Raw genomic sequence first — 22,413 nt, forward strand, 5'->3', positions numbered from 1 at the left:
CTGTGTCCCTCTAGGTGGTGATCCTGTGCCCCTTCCTAGGTGGTGATCCTGTGCCCCTTCCTAGGTGGTGATCCTGTGCCCCTTCACTGGCATCCAGCAGACCTTCCCCTGCAGCAGCTGGCTGGATGAGAAGAAGGCAGATGGACTGATTGAGAGGCAGCTCTATGAGATGGTGTCTCTGAGGAAGAAGCGGCTGAAAAGTAAGTTTGAGGGACCCAGAATCCGGGCTCCTCCCAGTCAGAAGCTCAGTTAGGCAAGGTATAGGGGAGATGATGCCAGTGTCCCCAAACTGAAGGAACTGCTGTGTTGGACATGGGGTTAAACTGAGCAAGTCACTCAGTGAGCCCCAGTACACTTGCCATAGGATGGTGGGGTCAGCTCTTGTCTATTGCTAAAACACAGTACATCTTTAGCCATTAAATAGGACACTTAACAGGCCTTTCTCTTAATAGGGGATCCTTAGCTTTATATATTCTGCACTTGTTTAATGGGTTCGAAGAGCAGACACAATTGTGTATAATCTCCTATCCTGATTTTTTCATTTTTCCCATTCTTTCTTCCCCCGAGTTGATGATGCACCTTGATCTGCCTTGTAGAATTTCCTTGGTCCCTTTGGGTCTGGACAACTGATCTGAAGAAAGCTGGCACCAACTCGCCCATCTTCATTCAGATTTATGGGAAGAAGGGGAGGACAGATGAGATTCTTCTGAATCCCAACAACAAATGGTTCAAACCAGGCATCATTGAGAAGTTCAAGGTAGGAAGGAAAGGGGATTGGGTGGGAGGGAGATGGGGGAAAAGGATGAAGGAACAGAGGATATTCCAGTTCTCTATGCAGGACTTTCGACCAAGTTTAAAAGCAAAAGATACATTAGAGACTTTGGGCTCCCGTGGCCATGGCAAATTTGATGATTAATAGGCAGTTTATGGAAAGATATTCAGTTTACGTTTGATCTTCCACCTGAAATAGTCCAGGATGAAGTTTAGGGGACAGAACCAGCATGGAATGCTTGGAGCATTCAAGAGCGAGGTGAACAGGGGAATTGTGGGCTCAGAGGCCCAGAGCACAGTTAGATTGTTCAAACTGGCTGCATTGTAAAGATCAAATTTAAGGGAAAAATATGAATTTGGGAGCGTTTGAAAAAAACCCCAACTTTGAACTTTGCAGTGTGTACGCAGAGTGAGTCTCTGCTCTCAGAGGTGCCACTCCATCTTTGAGAGGAAGAACCTGTAATTTGCCGCTGTCCTTTCTCAGCACCCCACTGATACCTCTATTCCACCACCAAGCTCATTGCTCTTTATGTATTTGTCTTCTCTGCCAGACTTGAGCCCCCGGGGAAAGGGCAGGGCTGCTGCACTGATCTTTTTGTCTGTCTCGGTGCCCAGCAGACTCCCGGGGCTGCGGCCCCATGCTAATTCTCGGGGCTGCCATATGGATTTTGTTCCAGAAGATCTCTTGGCTGAATCCCACTGTGGGTCAGTTATTTTTGTTCAGTTTCACCAGCCCAGGCTGAGCATTCCTTTCACATAGCCGTCTCGGTCCCATGAGCCACTGGTTACCAGGGACATGAGAGAATGGAAGGTTTGAGCGTGACTAGAAGCAAACCCATCCTTACTGGGAAAAAGCAACCCAAAGGGGCATCCACCTGTCTGTGGTCAGTTGTGAGGACAGATGTATCCCTGTGACTGTGTCCACACAGACCTTTTTATTTCTCCTTGTAGATGGAGCTCCCAGATCTCGGCAGGTTCTATAAGATCCGGGCGTGGCATGATAGGCAGAACCCTGGCTCTGGGTGGCATTTAGAAAAGGTAAGATGTGCCTTGAAGGGTGGGGAGGAGCCAGGCCTATCACATCTCATGGTCATATCATATGCCCGTGCCTCTGTATTTGTGAGGAGGGAGGTGGGAAGGGTGGACATGGGCCATATGTTTTGGTGGGGACAGATAGGGAGAGTCCTTTCAAAGTAGACCAAGAAAACGCTCTGTCCACGGGGTTTGCATCTGGTCCTGTCTCCCAGATGCTAGGTGAATGCTGGCTTCTTGGAGACCAGGGAAAGAAACAACATTCTGATCACCTGACTTCTTCAAGAGGTGGGAGATCTCGTCCTTAAGATGAGATAGCAGGCCCGGCACGGGGGTGCACACCTTTGATCCCAGCACTGGGAGGCAGAGGCACGCTCATCTCTGAGTTTGAGTCTAGCCTGGTCTACAAAGTGAGTTCCAGGACTATGTGGAGAAACCCCCCTGTCTTGAAAAAACAAAGTGAGATAAAATAAAAATAAAAAGGAGAACACACATATGAACATGTACACGTGTGAGCACTCCCTCACACACAAACACACACATACACACATGCACCTCTACCTCTGGGAACCGAACCTTCAACACATCAGCCTTTCATGAACGTTCAAGTCAAACTCATAATCACCAGCTCCAAAATTCCATGTCCATCTCACTTTCTTGAGCTTACATACTCAAAATGGCATCCAGTCTGTCTCCAAGGCTCTTCATGGTGTCAGGGATCCCAGTTCCCAGCTTGGCTCAAAAGGCCAAGCCCCAAAGTGGGTCCTCAATGTGTCCCACCGATGGGCACGGCTGCTTGGGAGGTAAACTGAGGGGAGCTTCTGCTGGACTTCAGGGGAGCACCAAGACACCTCTTAGAGGTGGGAAAGTGCCGTCTGAGATGTGATGAGGGTCCATGGGCCACAAGGAGTCAGGGACCAGGCACTCCCAAACTCTTGGACATCCAGGCAAAGCTGAGTCTCAAGGGGTTGAGAGCAGAGTCAGGGCACACACACACTGATTAGGACAACAGAATGAGGACCCCAGGCCATGGGTGAGATAGCCAACGGTCCCACCTGCTTACCTCAAGACCACCCCATTGTAGATGACTCTGATGAATACTCTCAATAAGGACAAATATAACTTCAATTGCAATCGCTGGCTGGATGCCAATGAGGATGACAATGAGATCGTGAGGGAGATGACTGCAGAAGGCCCAACTGTGCGGAGGATCATGGGAAGTAAGTATGGCTGCTGTAGGGAGGCAGTGGGACTTTATTTCCTGAGCTAGTGAGGGCCCAGAAGTCTGTGCATCATCCACCCTCTCTGACCGCTGCAGCAGACTAATTAGGTTCCATTTCAAGACTGGCTGGAAGAATCCAATCCAGGGTATGGTGCTAGAACTCTCTTGTGATGGGTATGGTATGGAGGGAATGGAGATGCACAGGTCTTCAAGCTGGCCACACAGGGACATGAGAAATCTGCACTAAACAACAGTTACCCTCGAGATTAAAGGAAATAACCTCTTTATCTTTCACATTGTGCAACTTGATAAGTTTTCTCCATACAGTAAAGCTGGATCTGGGCTTTATTATTTTTTAATGACACACTAAGCTGGTACCCAGTGACTCCTCTATCTCTGTTTTGAGGTCAGTAGTAGAAGGATTAAGCTTTTAACCTGGAGTCCAGCATTCACTTTCAAAGGACCAAAGGGAGGCCATTTTGCCTCTAGGTTCCAGCAGCATGGTGGCAAATATGAAGAGTGTGCTCTGTCCTGTTCTCTGAGAAACACTGCTCTCTAAGTGATGACAGCATTCTCACAATGTTGGAAATGAGCTTGATAGCCATTGCTGCACTACAACAGACATCACCAATCGATCAGAACTGGTATGGAGGGAAATTAACCTAATTGTTATCCTTGTGGCTCTTCTTAATTTTTCAACAGGAATATTTCAAAAGTGATATTGAAAAATCATAAAAAGCAAAGTGTCCATGGAAAATTATAACCAGGTGTTCTTCCTGGAGCCCTCCTAAATATTTCAATAACTCAACTCACAAGTGATCACGTGATACTTCTGTATACTCTGTAGTTAGCTGTACACTTAGAAGCTTTGAATATGTTTCTTCAAATAACTTGATTAGAGTTAAATACTCATATATATATATTACATATATATGTATACATATATACACATATGAAATATCTAAAAAAGAAGCCATCCCATCTATTAGAATAAGAGGACAATACTTACAATTAGTACTGTGTTTCTTCCATTTTTGGCTCTTCATCATTTTAATTCATTATATAACTATAGAATACTTATCTTGAAAAGACCTAGTGATAGCCCAAAGTAGGACCGAGGAAGCTCCTGAGGAAGCTCCTGCCAGGGTCAGATGGTTGGCTATAGACCATCAGACTCAGAGGAGGTCTTGTGCTTATTGGTTCAATGACTGCCTATCCTGAGACAGCACCCCTACTTTTGCATACTCAGTATTTGCATTGAAAACAAAGCTATCATTTCTATTTACATAAGATAACATCAGCTCTATCCAATGGAGATTTTATGTAATGTGTAGTTCATGAAGGCAGATTTGCTTCTGTTCTTACCCATCTCTCTGTGTCTATGCCAGCACTGTGCCTGCAGGTCTCAGGAAGACCTTTTAACCAGTTCCTATGATTTCAGCTCCTCCATCTTTTCTTCTGAAGTCACCCAGCACTTTTATCCTTGATCATCTGGAGGGAGGGGCTGCTTTTCAATATTTCTCAACTCACAGCTCTGCCCAGCTTTCTCAGGGTGCCTTATCACATAGAGGACTGTTGAACAACACATTGCTGGGCTCTGTGACAGCATTTCCAACTCAGTGTGTCTACAGTAGGACCCCAGAACACACTTATCCAGAAATTTTTTTGGAATATCAGCACTGCCCCAAAGGAAACACATTGAGACTCACCATTACTAAGGACGTCCCACTTTCTGCTGCTCTACAGCTTCCAGAATTTTCTTGCTGTTTCTGTCCTTGTCTCTTCCATCAAGCATTTTGGTGAAAGCTTTTTCTTTGATTAGATCTTTGAAGGTACCTGTAGATTCTCGTTTTAATGGTGTTATCCCAAAGGAAACTTCTGCTGGATTTACCTAGAATGTTCAGCACATTCTCTGCTCTTTGCCTTCACTGAACTTTCTTTCAGAATCTTCTTTTCTGTCCTCATAAACCATGGGGACACAGGACGGGACACATTCTCCTCACTCGCCTTTGCATCTTCAGACCCATGTTGTAGGTTCATTGCTCACTGAGACTGTTGACATCAACTCTTGATGTTCCATGATCCTGGGATAGTACATCGGCTAACAGAGGCAGCTGAAAGAAAAGGCTGTACTCTATGGACTAGGTAGATTATACAACAGGAAGTTGTTTCCAAGTAGTTCTGGAAGCTACAGTCTATGATCAAGATGTTTGGAAGGTTTATCTCTCGGTGTCTTTCTCATCCCCTTAGAAGCAGTTGTACTTGGGTTATCTCTCGGTGTCTTTCTCATCCCCTTGGAAGCAGTTGTACTTGGGTTATCTCTCGGTGTCTTTCTCATCCCCTTAGAAGCAGTTGTACTTGGGTTATTTCTCGGTGTCTTTCTCACCCCCTTGGAAGCAGTTGTACTTGGGTTATCTCTCGGTGTCTTTCTCACCCCCTTAGAAGCGGTTGTACTTGGGTTATTTCTCGGTGTCTTTCTCATCCCCTTAGAAGCGGTTGTACTTGGGTTATCTCTCGGTATCTTTCTCATCCCCTTGGAAGCAGTTGTACTTGTAGTCTCAGATGGTCCTCTGGCTGCCTGCTCACTGTGTTCTTGCTCCTCCCTCTTACAAGGCTGTCAGCATAAGGGATCAGGTCTTATCCACATAGTCTCATTTTATCTTAATTATCTCTTAACGATGCTGTCTCCAAATGGTCTTAGAGATCTTAGAGGGGGTTAGAATCTCAACAAGTGAGTTAGTAATGGGGATTTCAATGGAGTGTATAATAGGCAATATCTCTTAGAGAATGGTCAGGGTCAATTTATATCAAATTTCCCATAGTGTTTACTGAAATGCAGGTTCTTGGGCCAAGTCCAGTTATGCTGACTGGACTCCCAGGCCTATGCCTGATGTGCCAATTAGTTAGGAAAGAGAGACCTAATGGGATATAATTGTGATCAGGTTGGCCCGTGGACTTATCTTTTGGAATTAGTCTTAATTGATTTAGGAACACCCACTGGCTGGGCCCTAAACTGTGCAAGAATACGTAGCAAGCAACAAGGACACACCTACCCTCTCATCGCTCTTGATTCTGGTTGTGAACATGACGAGCCTTGAATTCCTGCCTTGACTTCCCTGAAATAGTGGACCGTAACCTGAGATTATAAGCCAAATAAACCCTTTCCTCCCAAAGCTGGTTTTAATTAGGGAATTGGTCACAGCAGCAGAAATGGAACCAGGGTCCAGGTAATGTGAATATCAGCCCTTGTCTTCCAGCCTCCTCATGCCACAACTCACTTGGCCCCATTCTTGAATCCCCTAGTGCCTTCATCTCCATATTCCTTTCTAGTGTGCCAGGGTATTTCTGTTTGCAGTGTGAGGGGTTGGGTTTGAGACACATGATTTCCATGCAGAGAAACAGGGCTTTAAAATCAGATGGAGGCTGAGCAGGCTAGAGGACAGATGATGACGTTGAAGAACTCACTTGAAGGTGGAACCGAACGGGGTTTCGTTGTAACTGCAGCGGAAACCCAGCCATTGTAAGCTTCCTACTCAAGAAACTGTTGTTCTAAGTGGCAAAGTCATCCAAGTCAGGACCAGTAAGGGCTCTGACGCTAGAGGCCATGGGAAGAAGAACATTTCCACAGACTCCATAACAGCTGTGCATAGAGTACAGGCTTTTCGTGGCTGTAATTTGACTATCCTGTTAAAGAAGGATTTCTTTTCTAAAATGTATTTATTTATTCATTCACTTTACATTCCAATTGTGTCTTCCCCACTCCCACCCTTGCAAATCCCTCCCCCCATTACTTCCTTCTCTTCTCTTCAGAAAAGGGGAAGCCCACCCTAGGTGCCACCCCACTCTGAGACATTCAGCCTAAGTAGGCCTAAGCACATCCTCTCCTACTGAGTCCCAACTAGGTAGTATAGTTAGGGGAAAGGGATCCAATGGCAGGAAACTAAGTTCCTCCACTCCAGTGGTTAGGGGACCCACATGAAGACCAAGTTGTCCACCTGCTACAAATGTGTAGGGGCATAGATCTAGCCCCTGCAGGTTGGTTGGTGGTTCAGTCTCTGTGAGCCCCCATGAGCCCAGGTTAGTTGACTCTTTAGGTCTTCTTGTGGTGTCCTTGATCCTCTGGCTTGATCAATTCTCTCCCCCACTCTTCCTCAGGACTCTCTGAGCTCCGTCTGATGTTTGGCTGTGGGTCCCTGCATGTTTTCATATGCTTCTGAATGAAGCCCCTCAGGAGGCAGTTATGCTGGCTCCTGTCTATACACATAGCAGAGTATCAATAGTGTCAGGGACAGGTTATCTTACATGGGATGTGTTTCAAGTTGAGCCAGTCATCGGTTGGCTGTTTCCTCAACCTTTGCTCCATCTTTATCCCTGCACATCCTGTAGGCAGGACAAATTCTGGGTTGAAGGTTTTGTAGGTGAGTTGATGCCCCCCCCTCCATTGGAAGTCCCACCTGGCTACTGGAGGTGGCCACTTTCAACTCCATGTCACCTGTTAGAAGGAGTCTCAGCAAGGTCATCCCCAGAGACTCCCCAGACCATCCCCCATCCCAGGTCTCTAGCTTCTGCAGAGAACCATTTCAATGCGAAAAATTTTAGTGAACAGTATAAGTAGAATGTCTATCTGTCTGTCCTGGCTATAAAGAATCTTTGATACCTTCTTTCAGTCTTTGGAGGGTTTTTTTTGTTTTGTTTTGTTTTTTGGAGTCTCTACTAACTCAAATTCCTTGAACTCACTCTTTCTGACTCATGAAAGCTTTCTCTTGTGCTTAGAACACGCTTCTGTCTTCTCTCAGACCTCCGGTGGTGATCTGCATTATTCCTTGTACTAAACAGAGGCCAAGATAAAGTCCCACACTGCTGGTAGGTAACATGCGTGGTGTCCCAGAGAGCCTTTAATGGAGAGTCTTGCAGTCATGTCCAATGAGTAAAAACCAATTTAAAATCAATTCTTAGAGTCTGACGTTGTGTGCTCCTGGTTTGCTTACAAAATCACGATCAGACAAATAAGCAATTAACGTCACGCCTGGTTGTTCGGAGGCTTTTTGGAGTGATTGTTCTGATTAGAGATGCGGACAAAGCGTGTACCAACTCACAATTCATTTCCACCTTGCCTTTCCCTCAGGAGGTCCGTTCAATGGCAAAATAAATGAGATCCACTTTCTCCACTGTGATTATACACTACTGACGAGTGGGCAGGAGTTCATTGGATATGAGTGTCGAATATTGTTGCTGCTCGTTAATCAGATTGAGCCATAATTTTTAAATTAAAGCCCAAGAGGTTCTGCTACTTGCCCATCTGTTTAAAGTCTCTCACTGCTGATGACTAACAATGTAATTATTTTCAATTGTCCACAGATGTCTTGCCAGGCAGTTTGGGACCTCCGTGGCTGGTGGGCTCAGAGGGATCCTTAGAGAGTAAGGACTTGTCAAGACCTCCAATGGCACAGACCTTGAAACCCTGGGATGAAAGGGGATAGGATCCCCAGGACGGGGATTGCTGTTTGTTACCATTTTGCTTTTGGGAACTTTCCTGTAAGACAACTAAGAAAGAAAGACCTATCAGCAAATCAGACTGGAACAAGCCTGGGGTTTGCTACTTTAAATCTTCCCTGGTTCCTCGTGTTGGCACACACCAGCCAATGCTGCCCATTTCTCTTCTTCTCAGGACCTATCACTGAGAACTCGGTCTGCTTTCTGTCAGTGGGAGGTAAACAGGATATGGAAGGAAGGGTTTCCTTTGGCTGCTAGGTTCAGGTGGTTCAGTCCATGGGTGCGTAGGAAGCAGGTCATCATGGCAGGGAACATGTGACAAACCAAAGCTGCTTACTTCATAGCCTCTAGGAAACTGGAAGAGAGGTAGAGATGGAGAAGAAAGGGCCAGGTACACAATATACCCTTCAAGGCATGCCTCCTAAGACCTACTCCCTCTAACAGGCCCCACCTCCCAGGAGTAGCCTAAGGTAGGAATCCATAAATGGACGAATCACGAGGTCAGAGTCCTTGTGATCCTGTCCCTCCCAAAGTCCCACCTCTGAATGGCACTGGGGACCGAGCTTTGAACACATGAGATCTGCAGGGGGCACGTAAGACCCAAATTATAGCACAGCATGCACACTACTTATGTAAAGGCATGTAGCATTTCAATTTTGAAAGTTCCCTGGGGAAGGCAGGGGTAGCTTAATTTTGAGTAATGTGTGTGTTGTGGGGAGGTAATGTTGTAGGTCAAGAAATGTCTTCCTGAACTTCGACTCACATCATAAGTGTCTGCCTGCACCCATCCTGTTCACGGCGGGCCTCCATGCACAATGTTTTGCTTGCTAACAAATGTTTGGCACAGACACCATGTCTTCACGTATGATTCATGGTCAGATTGATTTTTCAGATGTCGCTATATGGAAATGAGTACATTATTAAAGTAGATTTTGTGCATTAAACTTCCCAGCGACTTGTCTCATTTCTGATATATTTCATCTTCGCTGTAGATGAAGTTTCAGTGAACAATGCCTCTTTTTAAAAAAAAGAAAAAAACAACAGCTTTATTGATATAAATCCATGTGTCATTCACTTCACCCACAAAAAGTTCACAGCCAATGTCTTTTGATCCGTATTTGAAAGATCTATATATCCATTACCACCGTCAAATTCCAGAATATTTCATACCCCTAAGAAAGCAAACCCATGTCTGCTTTCCCTCCTTACTCTTGCCTGTGACAGCCACTAAGCTGCTTTCTGTCTCAGCAGCTTTGTCTCTTCCAGACATTTCAGATAAATGGAGTCACATAATGTTTTCCTTCATTAACATGTGCTCAAGGTTCTCCAACACCATAGGATGTACTGGTACTTTATAAATCTATCTGTCTATCTATCTATCTATCTATCTATCTATCTATCTATCATCTATCGCCTATCTATCTATCATCTATCATCTATCTATCTATCATCTATCATCTATCTATCTATCTATCTATCTATCTATCTATCTATCTATCTATCTACCTATCTATCTATCATCTATCATCTATCTATCATCTATCATCTATCTATCTATCTATCTATCTATCTATCTATCTATCTATCTATCTATCATCTATCATTTATCTATCTACCATCTATCTATCTTTCTATCTATTATCTATCTTTCTATTTATCTATCTATCATCTATCTATCTATCTATCATCTATCTTTCTATTATCTATCATCTATCTATCCATCTATCATTTATCTATCTATCTATCATCTATTTATCTATCTTTCTATCTAATTTACTGTGTGTGCAGTTGTGCATATACTGTGGTTTATATACAGCAGTTAAAGAATAATTCTTGAGAGCTGACTCTATCCTGCTTCTTTGTCTGAACCAGGGACCCAACTCAAGTCGCCAGCACTGTGGACAAGCCTCTCTACCTGTTGAGATATCTTTCTGGCCCATAATTTCTTTTTCATTGATGGGTGATGCTCCATTGCACGGATGTAACATGCTCAACTGTTGAGCACTTAGGTTGTTTCTGCTTCTTGGTTACCATGAACAACGCTATTCTGACATTCATGCACATGTGTTCACATACACATGCTTTCAGATCTGAGTCAGACAGCCACTCTCCTCATAACTTTGTAAGCAACCACTGAGCTGCTTTTCAAAAGATGGGCACATTTTCACCAGTATCATGGCAGTCCCCTACTTGTCTACATCTTGTGACACTTGCTGTTTTTCTCCTTGAGCTTTATTTTGCTACATTACATGAATTTGAGAAAAAGCGTATCAAGTTCTATAAAGAATTCAGCTGCAATTCTTATAGGGATTGCATCAAAGTAGTTCTGTCTGGAGACTAAAGCTGTATTAACGATGTTAGGCCACATAGTCCATGGACATGGGGCATTTCCATATCCATTTATTGAATCTTTAATCTCAATGATATTTTGTAATTTTCAATGTATAAATTTTTCACCTATTTGGCTAAGATCATGCTCAAATATTTTACTCTACCAGTATGCTATATTACATTAGTTGGTTTTTAGAAGTTAAGCCAAATTGTATTCCTAGGATAAATCCTATCTTGTTATAGTGTCTCATTCTTTGTGTGTGTATGTGTGTGTGTGTGTGCGCGCGTGTGTATGTGTGTGTGTATGAACTCCAATTAGGCATTTTATTTTATTTAACTTCTCACTGTATCAAAATTTTTGAGTTATACATTTGGTTTTTTATTGAAATAATTTATACAATATATTCTGATCATGGTTTCCCCTCTCTTAACTCCTCCCAAATCCTCCCCACTTCTCCCCAGGAAACTAAGTTCCTCCACTCCAGTTGTTAGGGAACCCACATGAAGACCAAGTTGTCCACCTGCTACAAATGTGTAGGGCATAGACCTAGCCCCTGCAGGTTGGTTGGTGGTTCAGTCTCTGTGAGCCCCCATGAGCCCAGGTTAGTTGACTCTCTAGGTTTTTCTTTTCTCTTTTTACAAAATAAACAAGCCTATAAAACAAACAAGCCAGAACGAAAAAAAGAAAAGCACAAGAAACACACACACACATTCATGAGAGAGAGAGAGAGAGAGAGAGAGAGAGAAGGAGAGAAGGAGAGGAGAGAAGGAGAGAAGGAGAGAAAGAGAGAGACCAAAACTCATAAAATGTAAACTTGCAAACTACTATAGAAAGCAAAAGACCAGTAAGGTTATAAAAAAAAGAAAGCATCAAAACAAAGCAATATCGGACAAAACCAACAAAAATCTCCAAAGTCATCATTGAGTTGCTTCGTGGTGGCTGCCTACTGCTGGGCACGGGGCCTACCCTACCCATAAGTGCAATTTATATATCCAGCAAGACTCCTCTGGAGTCTTTGCACACTTTTGTCAATTGGTGAGAGCTTCTTGGTTAGACACGGGAGCTCTTGTTCATGTCTCCCTCCCAGTGCTGGGATCCCATCTGGCTTTAAACGTCAGTCCTGTGCATGCTGCTGCTCGCTCTTAAGTTCATCTGCGCCTCAGTCCTGTTGTGTCTGGAGACACTGTTGGTGTCCTCCATCCCTTTGGCTCTTGTAATCTTTCCACTTCCTCCTCTGCACAACTCCCTGTGCCCTGAGGGGAGGGATTTGCTGAAGACATTGCATTTAGGACCGAGTGTTCCAAGGTCTCTCATTCTCTGCACATTGACTTCATTTAAAAGCAAATGCCTTTGACACAGCAATGAGAAAAATAAGGAATGTAGAAGATGGGTACCTGGAAGCAAGGCTGTTTCTGCTGTGGTGAGAAACCTGAGCAGTTCTCAAGCCGTGGAACTGGTTTGTAGAAGGACTGCTAGGGCTGAGTTTGGAGGTACAGGCTAGGGAAGCCCCGGGATTCTGTAAGCTGTTCTAGCAGGAGCGAGGAAGACCAGAGTGCCAATAGAAATATTCACAGACAAAGTTACAGTTAGAGATTGAGAAGGAAGTGATGCTCTTATCAAGAACTGGGCTAGAGGCCATGGGAGTTACATTCTGTCAGAAAAACTGGCTACATTCTACCCATGTCATGGAAACTCAAATGGGGCTGAGTTAAAAAGCTGTGGAGTAACTTACTTGATGAAAAGAAACTGCAAACTTTGGGATGGCATGCAGGCTCTGGCGTGGTTTATTGGGTACTGCATTTAGTAAGGTCTCCAGGGAGAACTCAAAGCAGAAGGTGAACCAGACAGAAGTAAAAAAAAGGAAAGAAAGAAAAAGAAAGGAAGATCCATGTAGAATGTGTGTGAAACCGGCTCATGGGCTGAGAGGTAGATGGAGCTAATGAGGGGGAGGAGGAAGCAAGTTGAATAGAAGCAGTCAGAGCTCCCTGCCTTGTGGCCCACCCAGCTGTGAGCAAGCAGTTTCCTGCAAACTGTGAGGCATTCTTGCTGCATGCCTTCCTACCAGGATGCTCCGAGTCACTCTAATCCCCTAACAGGAAATAAGTGTCTTCTCCCTTAAATCGCTTCTTGTCAGGTACTTGGCATCAACTAGAAGAAAAGTAAGTTAATAGACCCACTCTTCTCCTGCTACACAATCTTCAAAGGAAATTGCATTTTTTTTTTTTTTTTTTTTTGCTTTAAATATATAATAGATATCCACAATCCACAATAAGACATCTGGGCATGAGCTTTTTTTTTTTGTGGGTAGTTTTAAATATTATTCAATTTTTTTTCACTTTCTGAATCTGTTTTATCTCAAACCAGTTTTAGCAATCATTCTTTACTCTCAACCCATCTATGTTGAAGGATCTAAAGTGTATCTCTCTGTGATAAGATATTTAGATCCATGTCCATTTTGAGAGTCTCTGTTCAAAGGATTTCCTTTTGATGTTCAACTAATGACAGTTTTCAACTGTATCTTTTTCTTGTCCTTTCTGCCCTATAACTAGGCATGCTGGTGGGAATAGATGGGTCCTCTGCTTCTACACATTGATGGGAATTTTATTCATCCTGAGCCCTTCATCTCACTTCTTACCCACTATAAATTCTCAAGCTCTTTGCTACCTCAAGATATTTGTGAATCGTCTTTAATACCTGTCAAGCTCTCCTTAGAATCCCTCATTATGTCAGCAGTGCATCTTACATTGGCTGGTTGTGTGTAGTTGTTGGCATCAGGGCATCCAAAGCCTGTGGCAACGCATGGGCGGGTCACAGACCTGTTGCCAGGGCAACAGCTGCCATATTCCCAGAATCCATTGGTCTCACCTCCCACCTTTACCTGCAGCCACATATATATATATATATATATATATGGAACATTCCTCCATCTCTCTCTCTCCCTCCTCTCTTTCTGTGCTACTTCCCCCTCTCTCCCTCTCAATTAAACCTCTTACACGTGGAACTGTTTGGGCCCTAGTGCATGGTATGTTCTGACACAACCCACCGTTTTAACACATCAGTAGTAGCATCAAGGGGCTCCATTTCTGCAGGGTGAGTTCCATACTTTGCTTTTTGATTGAATTATTAAATCCATTTATGAGTGCCGTATCAGATTTCAATGTAGTTATCAATACAGTAGGATTTACATCTGTCATATGTCTTCCTTAAAAAAGCTTTTTGTTTTTGTTTTTGTTTTTTTGTGAAATTGATATCATGCACCCCAATCCTACTAAATCTCCCCATCCCTCTGTATCCTCCCTCCTCCTCCTCGTCCTCGTCCTCCCCCTCCTCCTCCATTTTGCAAACTCCTCCCAAACAAAACAAAACAAAACAACAATAAAAACAAAACCATCTCGCTGTGGAAGCTGTGGTATGTTACAATGTGTCACATAGTGTACCCTTTTGTACACACATCTTTACTTGCAATGAGTCATTGGTCTGGTTTGAGGCCTCTGGCTTCTGCTACACTATCTAGACTGGATCCTCACTGGGACTCCTCTCAGATCCTCCTGTTGTTGGGCTGGGTCATGGAGCTCCTATAGTTTTGGATCTGCAGAACCAGCCCCTTCATGTGCTCCAGCAGTTCATAGATGGGGTAGATGTCGAGGTGGGCCAGCTCAAAGCTCTGGATCAGGGTCTGGGTGGTAACTGAGTTGGTCTGCCTGCTGGACCTGTGCTGCCAGGGCTGGCTCTCATGCTCTGCCCAGGTGAGGGGCAGGGCCAGCTCTCCTGCCTGCAGCAGCCTGCAAGGGACTGGACTGGCTTTCTTGCACCACCCTGGCCAGGTGTGGAGACAGTTCTTCCAACCCATGCCAGCAGGGTCAGCTCTCAAGCTGCCTGGGTGGGAGTGGGGCCAGCTCCCTGCCTGCAGCCCTCAGCAAGCCCTCTTGCCACTGCTCAGCACGGCCCAGACAAAAGGTGGGGCCAGCTCTACTGTGTTCATTTACTACATATTATTTCAGTTACTTTCTAAATAGTCTCCCCCAAATTACAACCCACAGCTTAACTTAGAACAATTTAGCTCAAAGTAATGTCAACTTAATTTTAATGGTATGTAAGATCTCACTCCCTGTACGCTCCTTCACACAACTGGAATCATTTAAATCGTATCTTTGTCTAGGACGCGTGATACCCTATATTGAGAATTTGTATCTTTACATATTATAGATTCACCAGTATAGTTGTATGATTATTGTTCTCTAATGTTGTGTTTTATATAAAATCTGAAAAGATAGGTGTTTAAAAAATACATTTACAATTAACGTTGCTATCATTATCTTTTCCCATGACTCAGAGTACTCCAAGTGAATTCAAGTTACCTTCTACTGTCTACAGTGAAGATTATCCATTAATATTTGTTACAGACACGATCTTTTAGTGATAAATGATTCTTGAAGTATTTGTTTATTTTGGAATGCTTTCATTTATCTTTCATTCTGAAGAACAGCTTTAGTGGATGTAGAAATCTTGGATAATGGTCTTTTTCTTGCAGCTTATTGAATATAGCGCCCCACTGTTTTCTGGTTTCCATAGTTTTGGATGAAAATTTGTCTGTTAATTTTTATTGTGTATCCCTTGTGCTCAATTTCCTGTTGCTTCTTTTGAAGATTTGCTCCTTGTCGTTGACTCTTAGACGTTTTATTATGATGTGTTTAGAATTAGATATCTTTGGAGTTTTCCTACTCAGAGTTCATTTTATATAAAATGTCAAACATGCAGATTGATATTTTAAACTCAAATCTGGGGAGTTTGGGAACCATTTTTTCTTCAAATATTCTTTTAGTCTCTGTCTACATTTTCATCATCCTGGCTCTTGCCAGACTGTGTGGCTGGAAGTGGAATACACCTACCTATAATGACTAAGGTCATTTCACCAGACCTGGCCCTCCAGATACATTTAACTTTCTTCCTGACTTCTATTTTTTAAATATCTAAGTGACACCTCAGTTGTACAGTGACTGGAACAGAACCTTGATTCTCATTCCTAGCCTTATCCTTACCCCGGGTCTTCTATTTCTTATTAGCATCTCTTTCTAAACAAAGTCTAATTTCTTTCTTTCTCTTGATTATCTATGTGATCCACCATCAAGAATTGCCTCTAAATTACATCACCAATCTGTTGCCTTCTCTGCATTGCCACTGAGCCGCATTTCTAGGTGCCACTCTTTTCTTTCCATCAGAATCCACAGAAGGTGTTCGTGAATAAGTTGGTTTCAAGGGTCTTTCTTCTGGAAATTAAGGTTTGGGAGGTCGGCAGTGGGCCTCAGGAATTTGAACTCTTACAAACATTTCCCATGGGTTTCTGATGACCGATGGGCATTAAGAACCTCCTGTCTGTCTAAGCCAAGGCTTGGCCTGAGTCAGCTGCCAAGTGGCTCACTGCAGCGGGGTTTGGAACTTGAGTTAAGGGATGAAGTTATCCCAGTAGAGAAGTGGATGTGGGAGCTATGAGAATGCAGCAGCCAGCCAATGGTGTAATGGTGTGCCCCCTCTCTCTCTGCCAGTGGCCCGGTATCGTGTGACTGTATGCACAGGGGAACTTGAAGGTGCCGGAACTGACGCCAATGTCTACCTCTGCCTCTTTGGTGACGTGGGGGACACAGGGGAGCGGCTGCTTTACAATTGCAGGAATAACACCGACCTGTTTGAGAAAGGCAACGTAAGTTGCAGTGATGTGCACTCCTCCCCCCAGCCCACCTCTGCTTCCTCCTATCTTCCCTGCTCTTCTGAAGCAGAGCTGATGGCAGGTGTTGGGACCACAGCAATGAGGTAACATCTGTCCGGATGAGCAGAGTGGAGTCTGGGGAGTCCGTGTAGGAGCCACTTAAAAGCACAGAGATATCTGGCTGATTGGATGCTTAGGCATTTGGCTCACTGTCATTTGCTAAGATCCGTGGCAGCTACAAGGCTCCTGGTGCTATGCAGCTAGAAGCTGGAGAGCCACCATAGAGAAATTGTGGTCTCCTACCCATGCCTCAGGCTGGGAAGGATATTGGGCATCTCAAGTGTGTCCTAGAGAACCCAGGCTGCAAGAAAATGGAAGACAGTGCATGTTCTCTGTTGGGCATGGTCACTAGGGGCAGCTTGTTCATACCTTTTTTTTTTTTTAAAAAAAAAAAAAAAGAGAAACCAAGAAAAACACTAAATATGGATGTGAGAGAAATGAGATCCATTGCTAGCCACAATACAATGTGTCACATATGTCCCTATGTTACCGCAACCATCAAGTGGGTTTACTGTGGGCCAAAGGGCTGTAAAGCTGTGCAGAATGTACCAAAAAGGTCTAGGGAAAACCAGCCTCAGGCCACTCACTCCACTCTCCTGTGCTATTCTTTTATCTGAGAGGAGGGAAAGGATGTCTACCTGTAACTGGCTATTGTGAAGATTATGGAGGACTGATATACTCTGTAGGGGTCAGATGTGGTCCACAGCACACAGTAGATGCCCAGTACAGAGTCATTGCTTCAGTGATGTTCAGATGTGGTCCACAGCACACAGTAGATGCCCAGTAGAGAGTCGTTGCTTCGGTGACATTCAGATGTGGTCTACAGTACATAGTAGATGATCAGTACAGAGTCATTGTTTCAGTGACATTCAGATGTGGTCCACAGCACACAGTAGATGCCCAGTAGAGAGTCGTTGCTTCAGTGATATTCAGATGTGGTCCACAGCACACAGTAGATGCCCAGTACAGAGTCATTGCTTCAGTGACATTCAGATGTGGTCCACAGCACACAGTAGATGCCCAGTACAGAGTCATTGCTTCAGTGATATTCAGATGTGGTCCACAGCACACAGTAGATGCCCAGTACAGAGTCATTGCTTCAGTGATGTTCAGATGTGGTCCACAGCACACAGTAGATGCCCAGTACAGAGTCGTTGCTTCAGTGATGTGAAGTTGGTGAGGACTTACAGGTGAAAGGGATTTGTAGGTGTCTTTGCTCTTCCTTCTTCAATTTACTCCTTTTCTTGGTGATGGAGGGGTGAGCCTTGGGATGTAAGGAAGACTGAGCCAACCCAAGGGTGAGCTTGAAGGCTGTGTTGGTGAAGCTCCTCTGAGCAGTATGTCACAGGCAGGCTTGGGTCTATCTGTGATCCTTAAGTGTATTCTATATTTCTCTTCCCTGTAGTTGCATGTGTTCACTCATGCAAGAACTATAGCTCATCCTCTCAGCTCTGCCTTCTGATTTCTGGAGTGTGTCCCCACTTGGTGTTGGGTCTCAGGGGAACCACTGTCTACATGACCTTGCTGTCTTTTCTTTCACAAAGGCCGACGAGTTTACCATTGAGTCTGTCACTATGAGGAAGGTGAGGCGGGTGAGGGTCAGGCATGACGGCAAAGGCTCTGGCAGCGGCTGGTACCTGGACAGGGTGCTGGTGAGAGAGGAGGGTCAGCCTGAGAGCGACAACGTGGAGTTCCCCTGCCTCAGGTACATATGTCGTTTACCTTCCTTTCTTCCAGCTTGAACTAGAGAAAGACTCATCCCCCTTAGGAGGAACAGTAAGGAAAATAATGGCTCACGGTAGTAGTTGGTGCAAGAAAGAGGTGGCCATGCAGGAGGTGTGTAGACCCGAGTCTTACATTTCTACCCTACCTCTAGTGGACAGAGACACTCCACTGCACACCTAGGGCCAACAGGATGGCTTTTCTTGTGAAAAAACCAAACAAACAAAACCAAAAACCAGACATTTCCTGAATTTAAGTGAGCTGTTGGCGAGTTAATTAGATATAGAATGAAATATAGATACAAGTCGGGTTTTTTTTTTTTTTTGAATAGTCTGATTAGATCTCTTTCCTGGTTACATCATATCAAGGTACCTGACTTTGTTTGGATTTCCTTCCCTCAACTTAAGAGATAGGAAATGTCTCTCCGGGTTTTTTCTGAAGCGTTCCATGTACAGTCAGCAGCTCTGGTGATCTCTAAAGTCATCGATAGAGACATTTTAGAACAAGGACAAGTATCAGCGTTTTGTGAAACCCCATTGTTCCTCACTCACCTGTGTTAATTCCTGGAGCAGCACACGGATTAACCTGGGGCCTGACCCACACACTGATCCATTCTTCATTCAAGCTGCTTCACTCTTGTAGTAGGGAGAGCAAATCAGTGCATGTGCATGCATGTGCATGCAGGTGTGTGCTTGTGCATGCATGTGCATGTGTGCATGTGTGTGTGTGCGTGCATGTGCGCACGCGTGTGATTGTGTGCATGTGTGCGTGCATGTGTGTGTGTGTGTGTTATGCATACTCTTGTGAGCATGGGAGACAGTCATGAAGCTAGCGGCATGCTAACATGCCTTTTAGCAGCACCTCATGGCAGAACTAGGTTGAAGCATTTGATCTGAAAGGAAATAGCTTTTTAAAACTACATCTATTAATACCTCAGAAGTATTTAGGTAACAACAAAAGGATGCGCCGTGGTTTCCTGTTACCAGCTGGGAGGGACTGGGGCTGGGTGAATGGAGGGGACACGGAACAACAGGTGGGACCTTCTAAGGGTTGATGACCTATCTGCTTCTGTCCATGGCAATGTCTCTGCCATCCTTCCTGCAGGCTCTGTGACTACGGGAGCTGTCAGTGACCTTGGCAAGAGAGAGAAAGAAAAGCACCGATGGCTCAATTTGAGGGACCGTAGCTAGCAACTTGTGGTTCCCAGATCCTGTGCCACCAATGCTTAGGAGGCCACTGTAAATCTTTGTGTCTTGGAGTCTCTGCTTCATCTCTCCAGTGTTCTGAATCACAGACCAAAAGCCTACATACGTGGATGGCATTTTAGTGTTAGCTAAGACAAGCTGACAGCAAGGTCCTCAGGGAGTGGGAGCCCTTGGGCTTTGGGTATGTGATAAATAAAAAGAGATGAAGAGCACACGCCTCACTGCCCCTTCGGGAGTCCCGAGCTGCATGCGGGGAGGAAGGAGAAGATCCTTGGCTTCCCTTGTAGGCTTGTGTGCCAGTTTGACTGCAGTAATGGCGAACTCAATTACCAATAGCACACAGGTGGATCATTAAAGAGTATAAACTAGAAAGCTTAACATTGGTGAAATTTAACCCAGAGAGAGCCCAATTTGAGTTCCCAGTATCTGCTGCTGTTGCTGTCTGTTGTGTGAGTTTGCATGTGTGCCTGCCTGAATACTGAAGCCTTATGAACGTGTCTGTCCCTGACTCTGAGTCTCCATGTCCCTAGCAAAGGGCTTTGCTCTCTTTTATTTAACAGCACAGGAAGCAGCACGTGATTAAGGAATGAAGGATACAGAGTTTTACAAGAGATTAAGTCATTGACCCCAGCTGACCCAGATAACAAGCAAACACTACCAAACTGAGTGTCCAAATGCAGCTTCCGGCATTTACAGTGGATAGTAATTTTATAAGGCTACTTTCAGCCTATCTTTTGCTTTCAGCAAATAATGATCATAACATTCATACATATAAACACACACATACATATAAAAACACACATACATATAAACACACACATACATATAAAAACAAGCACTCTTGGGTCAGCAGCGTGGAAGAGTCGATAATTTAAGATTACAACTATGCATAGCTAGATTGAAAGATTAGTAGGAAATCTATGGCAAGAAGGTTGTTGTTACATTGTTTTCTTAAAGGTAAGTTAAGTGAGTGGGCATAGTAGGGCAGCAGATTTGTACATAGTAGAGGAGCAGTCTTGTACATAGTAGGATAGTACACAGTAGCATAGTAGGCCTTCACTGACCTCAGGGTGTGTACTATTAACCCAGCCTGTGAGGGCCAGCAAAAGTTTCAGTCTCTTAGAATGCAAGAAATGTTTTTTATTATAAAGAATTCTTCATCATCTCAGGCTTGGAGAGCTCGCCCGACTCAGGAGTGTGAATAGAAGGGCTTTGAAGACAAGCACGGGCATAAAGTAGGGAGATGTTCTGCCAAGACAAAAATAGGCTTGCTCTCTGCATTTCTCTAATACAAGGTTCTTAAAGCTTTTCCCATGGTGGTCTCTTTTTGACTGGTATCTAGGTCAATAAAATAGTTATACAAAGACAAGATTATGAATAATAAATCATAAAGAAATCTGTTATAAGACAGCCCTTTGGTATACATATAATTTTAACCATTCATTAGAGACAAAATCAGTTTTTAATTATTTTTTAAATTAATTATCTAATTTATAATGAGGTGGATATGTTTGTTGATTTTTACAGAAAAAAAGTTGAATATTGTCTGAATATTTGGTTCTACAGCATTCAGAGTACCTTTGATATTTTAAGAATTGATCAATATCTTGATTTTCTAACTGTCAATGATGATATGCCTACTTTGCACAGATAGGGCAAAATGGCAGACGGATGATTAGGATTATTTCAGAAGGTGTTGGAAATCTGTTGGAACCCAAGCCAACATTCATTTGATAATCTTTAAGTCAAACTCAAGTCAGAAACTCAAGAAACAATTATAAAAATTAAATATTACAATACAACAATATCCAAAAAAATTGGCATTTTATTGAGAAATGATAATAGAAAGGCCTATTATTAAAGGCCTATTATTATTGTGTTGAAGGATGAAACTGCCATGCTTCTGTACGAGCAGAAAAAATGTATGTACAATAAAAACACTGTAAATCATAACATACAATGTTCTCATATCAGAGCTTCAGATAGCACTGGTGTTGTTGCATGTGTTTTTACATGTGATGACACGTGCAGGAACATGTGCAGGTGCGTGCTGTAGGCTCAGAGCTAGGCTGCAGTGACGTCACCCCACCCAGCACAGGCAAGCACTGCCATCTTGGATTTATTACCCTGTTTTCTTTAACTAAGTTGGGCCGTTATGCATCAGAACCTCTTTACTGCCGCCGGAGTTTCACAACTCCCACATTCAGCTGCACGGTTCCCCGCGGGTTCATGCTCTGCAGCTTAAGAAGCCAGACCTAGAGAACAGGGGTCAGCACTGGGTCACAAACCAGCCGACCTATGGGTTGTAGACAAGTCATGCTTGCACAATAAGTTCGTTTCTTGGGTTTGGCCTTCGTGTTCTAAGGGAAAGGTATCCCCATTCCCCATTCCTTTCTCTGGGGGGGGGGCGCCAACTGAGGACTGGAACCACTGCTTACTATGATGTGTTGATGAGGCATAGATACCAGCTGAGCCCTGAAGACCTCAGACCCGCCTTTCCTGAAGTCACACATCACCTATTTTTAAAGATTCTAGTTCAACCTCCTTACCACAAGTCCTCCTCTCTCTAATCCTTATAGCACCTATTCGGTTCAACTCTGCCCTCAGTGCCTCGTTTGGCCTATCCTTTCTTCTTGGTAATAATCTAGGCTTTCAGCAGCCTGAGCTATGTTATCCTAAGGGCATCTACTTCTGCTTTCTTTCATAGAGAACCCTTGTCACAGTGCTTCATACACAGTTTTACCTGGAGAAGAAGTATTAGACAACAACAGTAGCCCTTTTTCATGATCCTGTGGCTCGTTCGTACTCATCCTCATCTGCCAGCAACTCTGTCTCACTTGCTGCATTCTGTCTATGTGGGCCTATCACCAAC

At 44.0% G+C, this 22,413-nt stretch overlaps 1 protein-coding gene across 1 annotated transcript in view; it reads left to right on the forward strand.

Moving 5' to 3' along the window:
• Loxhd1 (lipoxygenase homology domains 1) overlaps nt 1-22,413 on the forward strand; it is a 164,155-nt gene that overhangs the window by 58,523 nt on the left and 83,219 nt on the right. The window contains exons 9-14 of the mRNA XM_031366253.1: nt 65-200; nt 597-757; nt 1,723-1,809; nt 2,888-3,023; nt 16,394-16,548; nt 18,159-18,319. Coding sequence (XP_031222113.1) covers nt 65-200; nt 597-757; nt 1,723-1,809; nt 2,888-3,023; nt 16,394-16,548; nt 18,159-18,319 — 836 coding nt within the window. The remainder of the gene's footprint in view (nt 1-64; nt 201-596; nt 758-1,722; nt 1,810-2,887; nt 3,024-16,393; nt 16,549-18,158; nt 18,320-22,413) is intronic.

This window comes from Mastomys coucha, unplaced genomic scaffold, assembly GCF_008632895.1.
Source record: "Mastomys coucha isolate ucsf_1 unplaced genomic scaffold, UCSF_Mcou_1 pScaffold13, whole genome shotgun sequence".
NCBI lineage: Eukaryota > Metazoa > Chordata > Mammalia > Rodentia > Muridae > Mastomys > Mastomys coucha.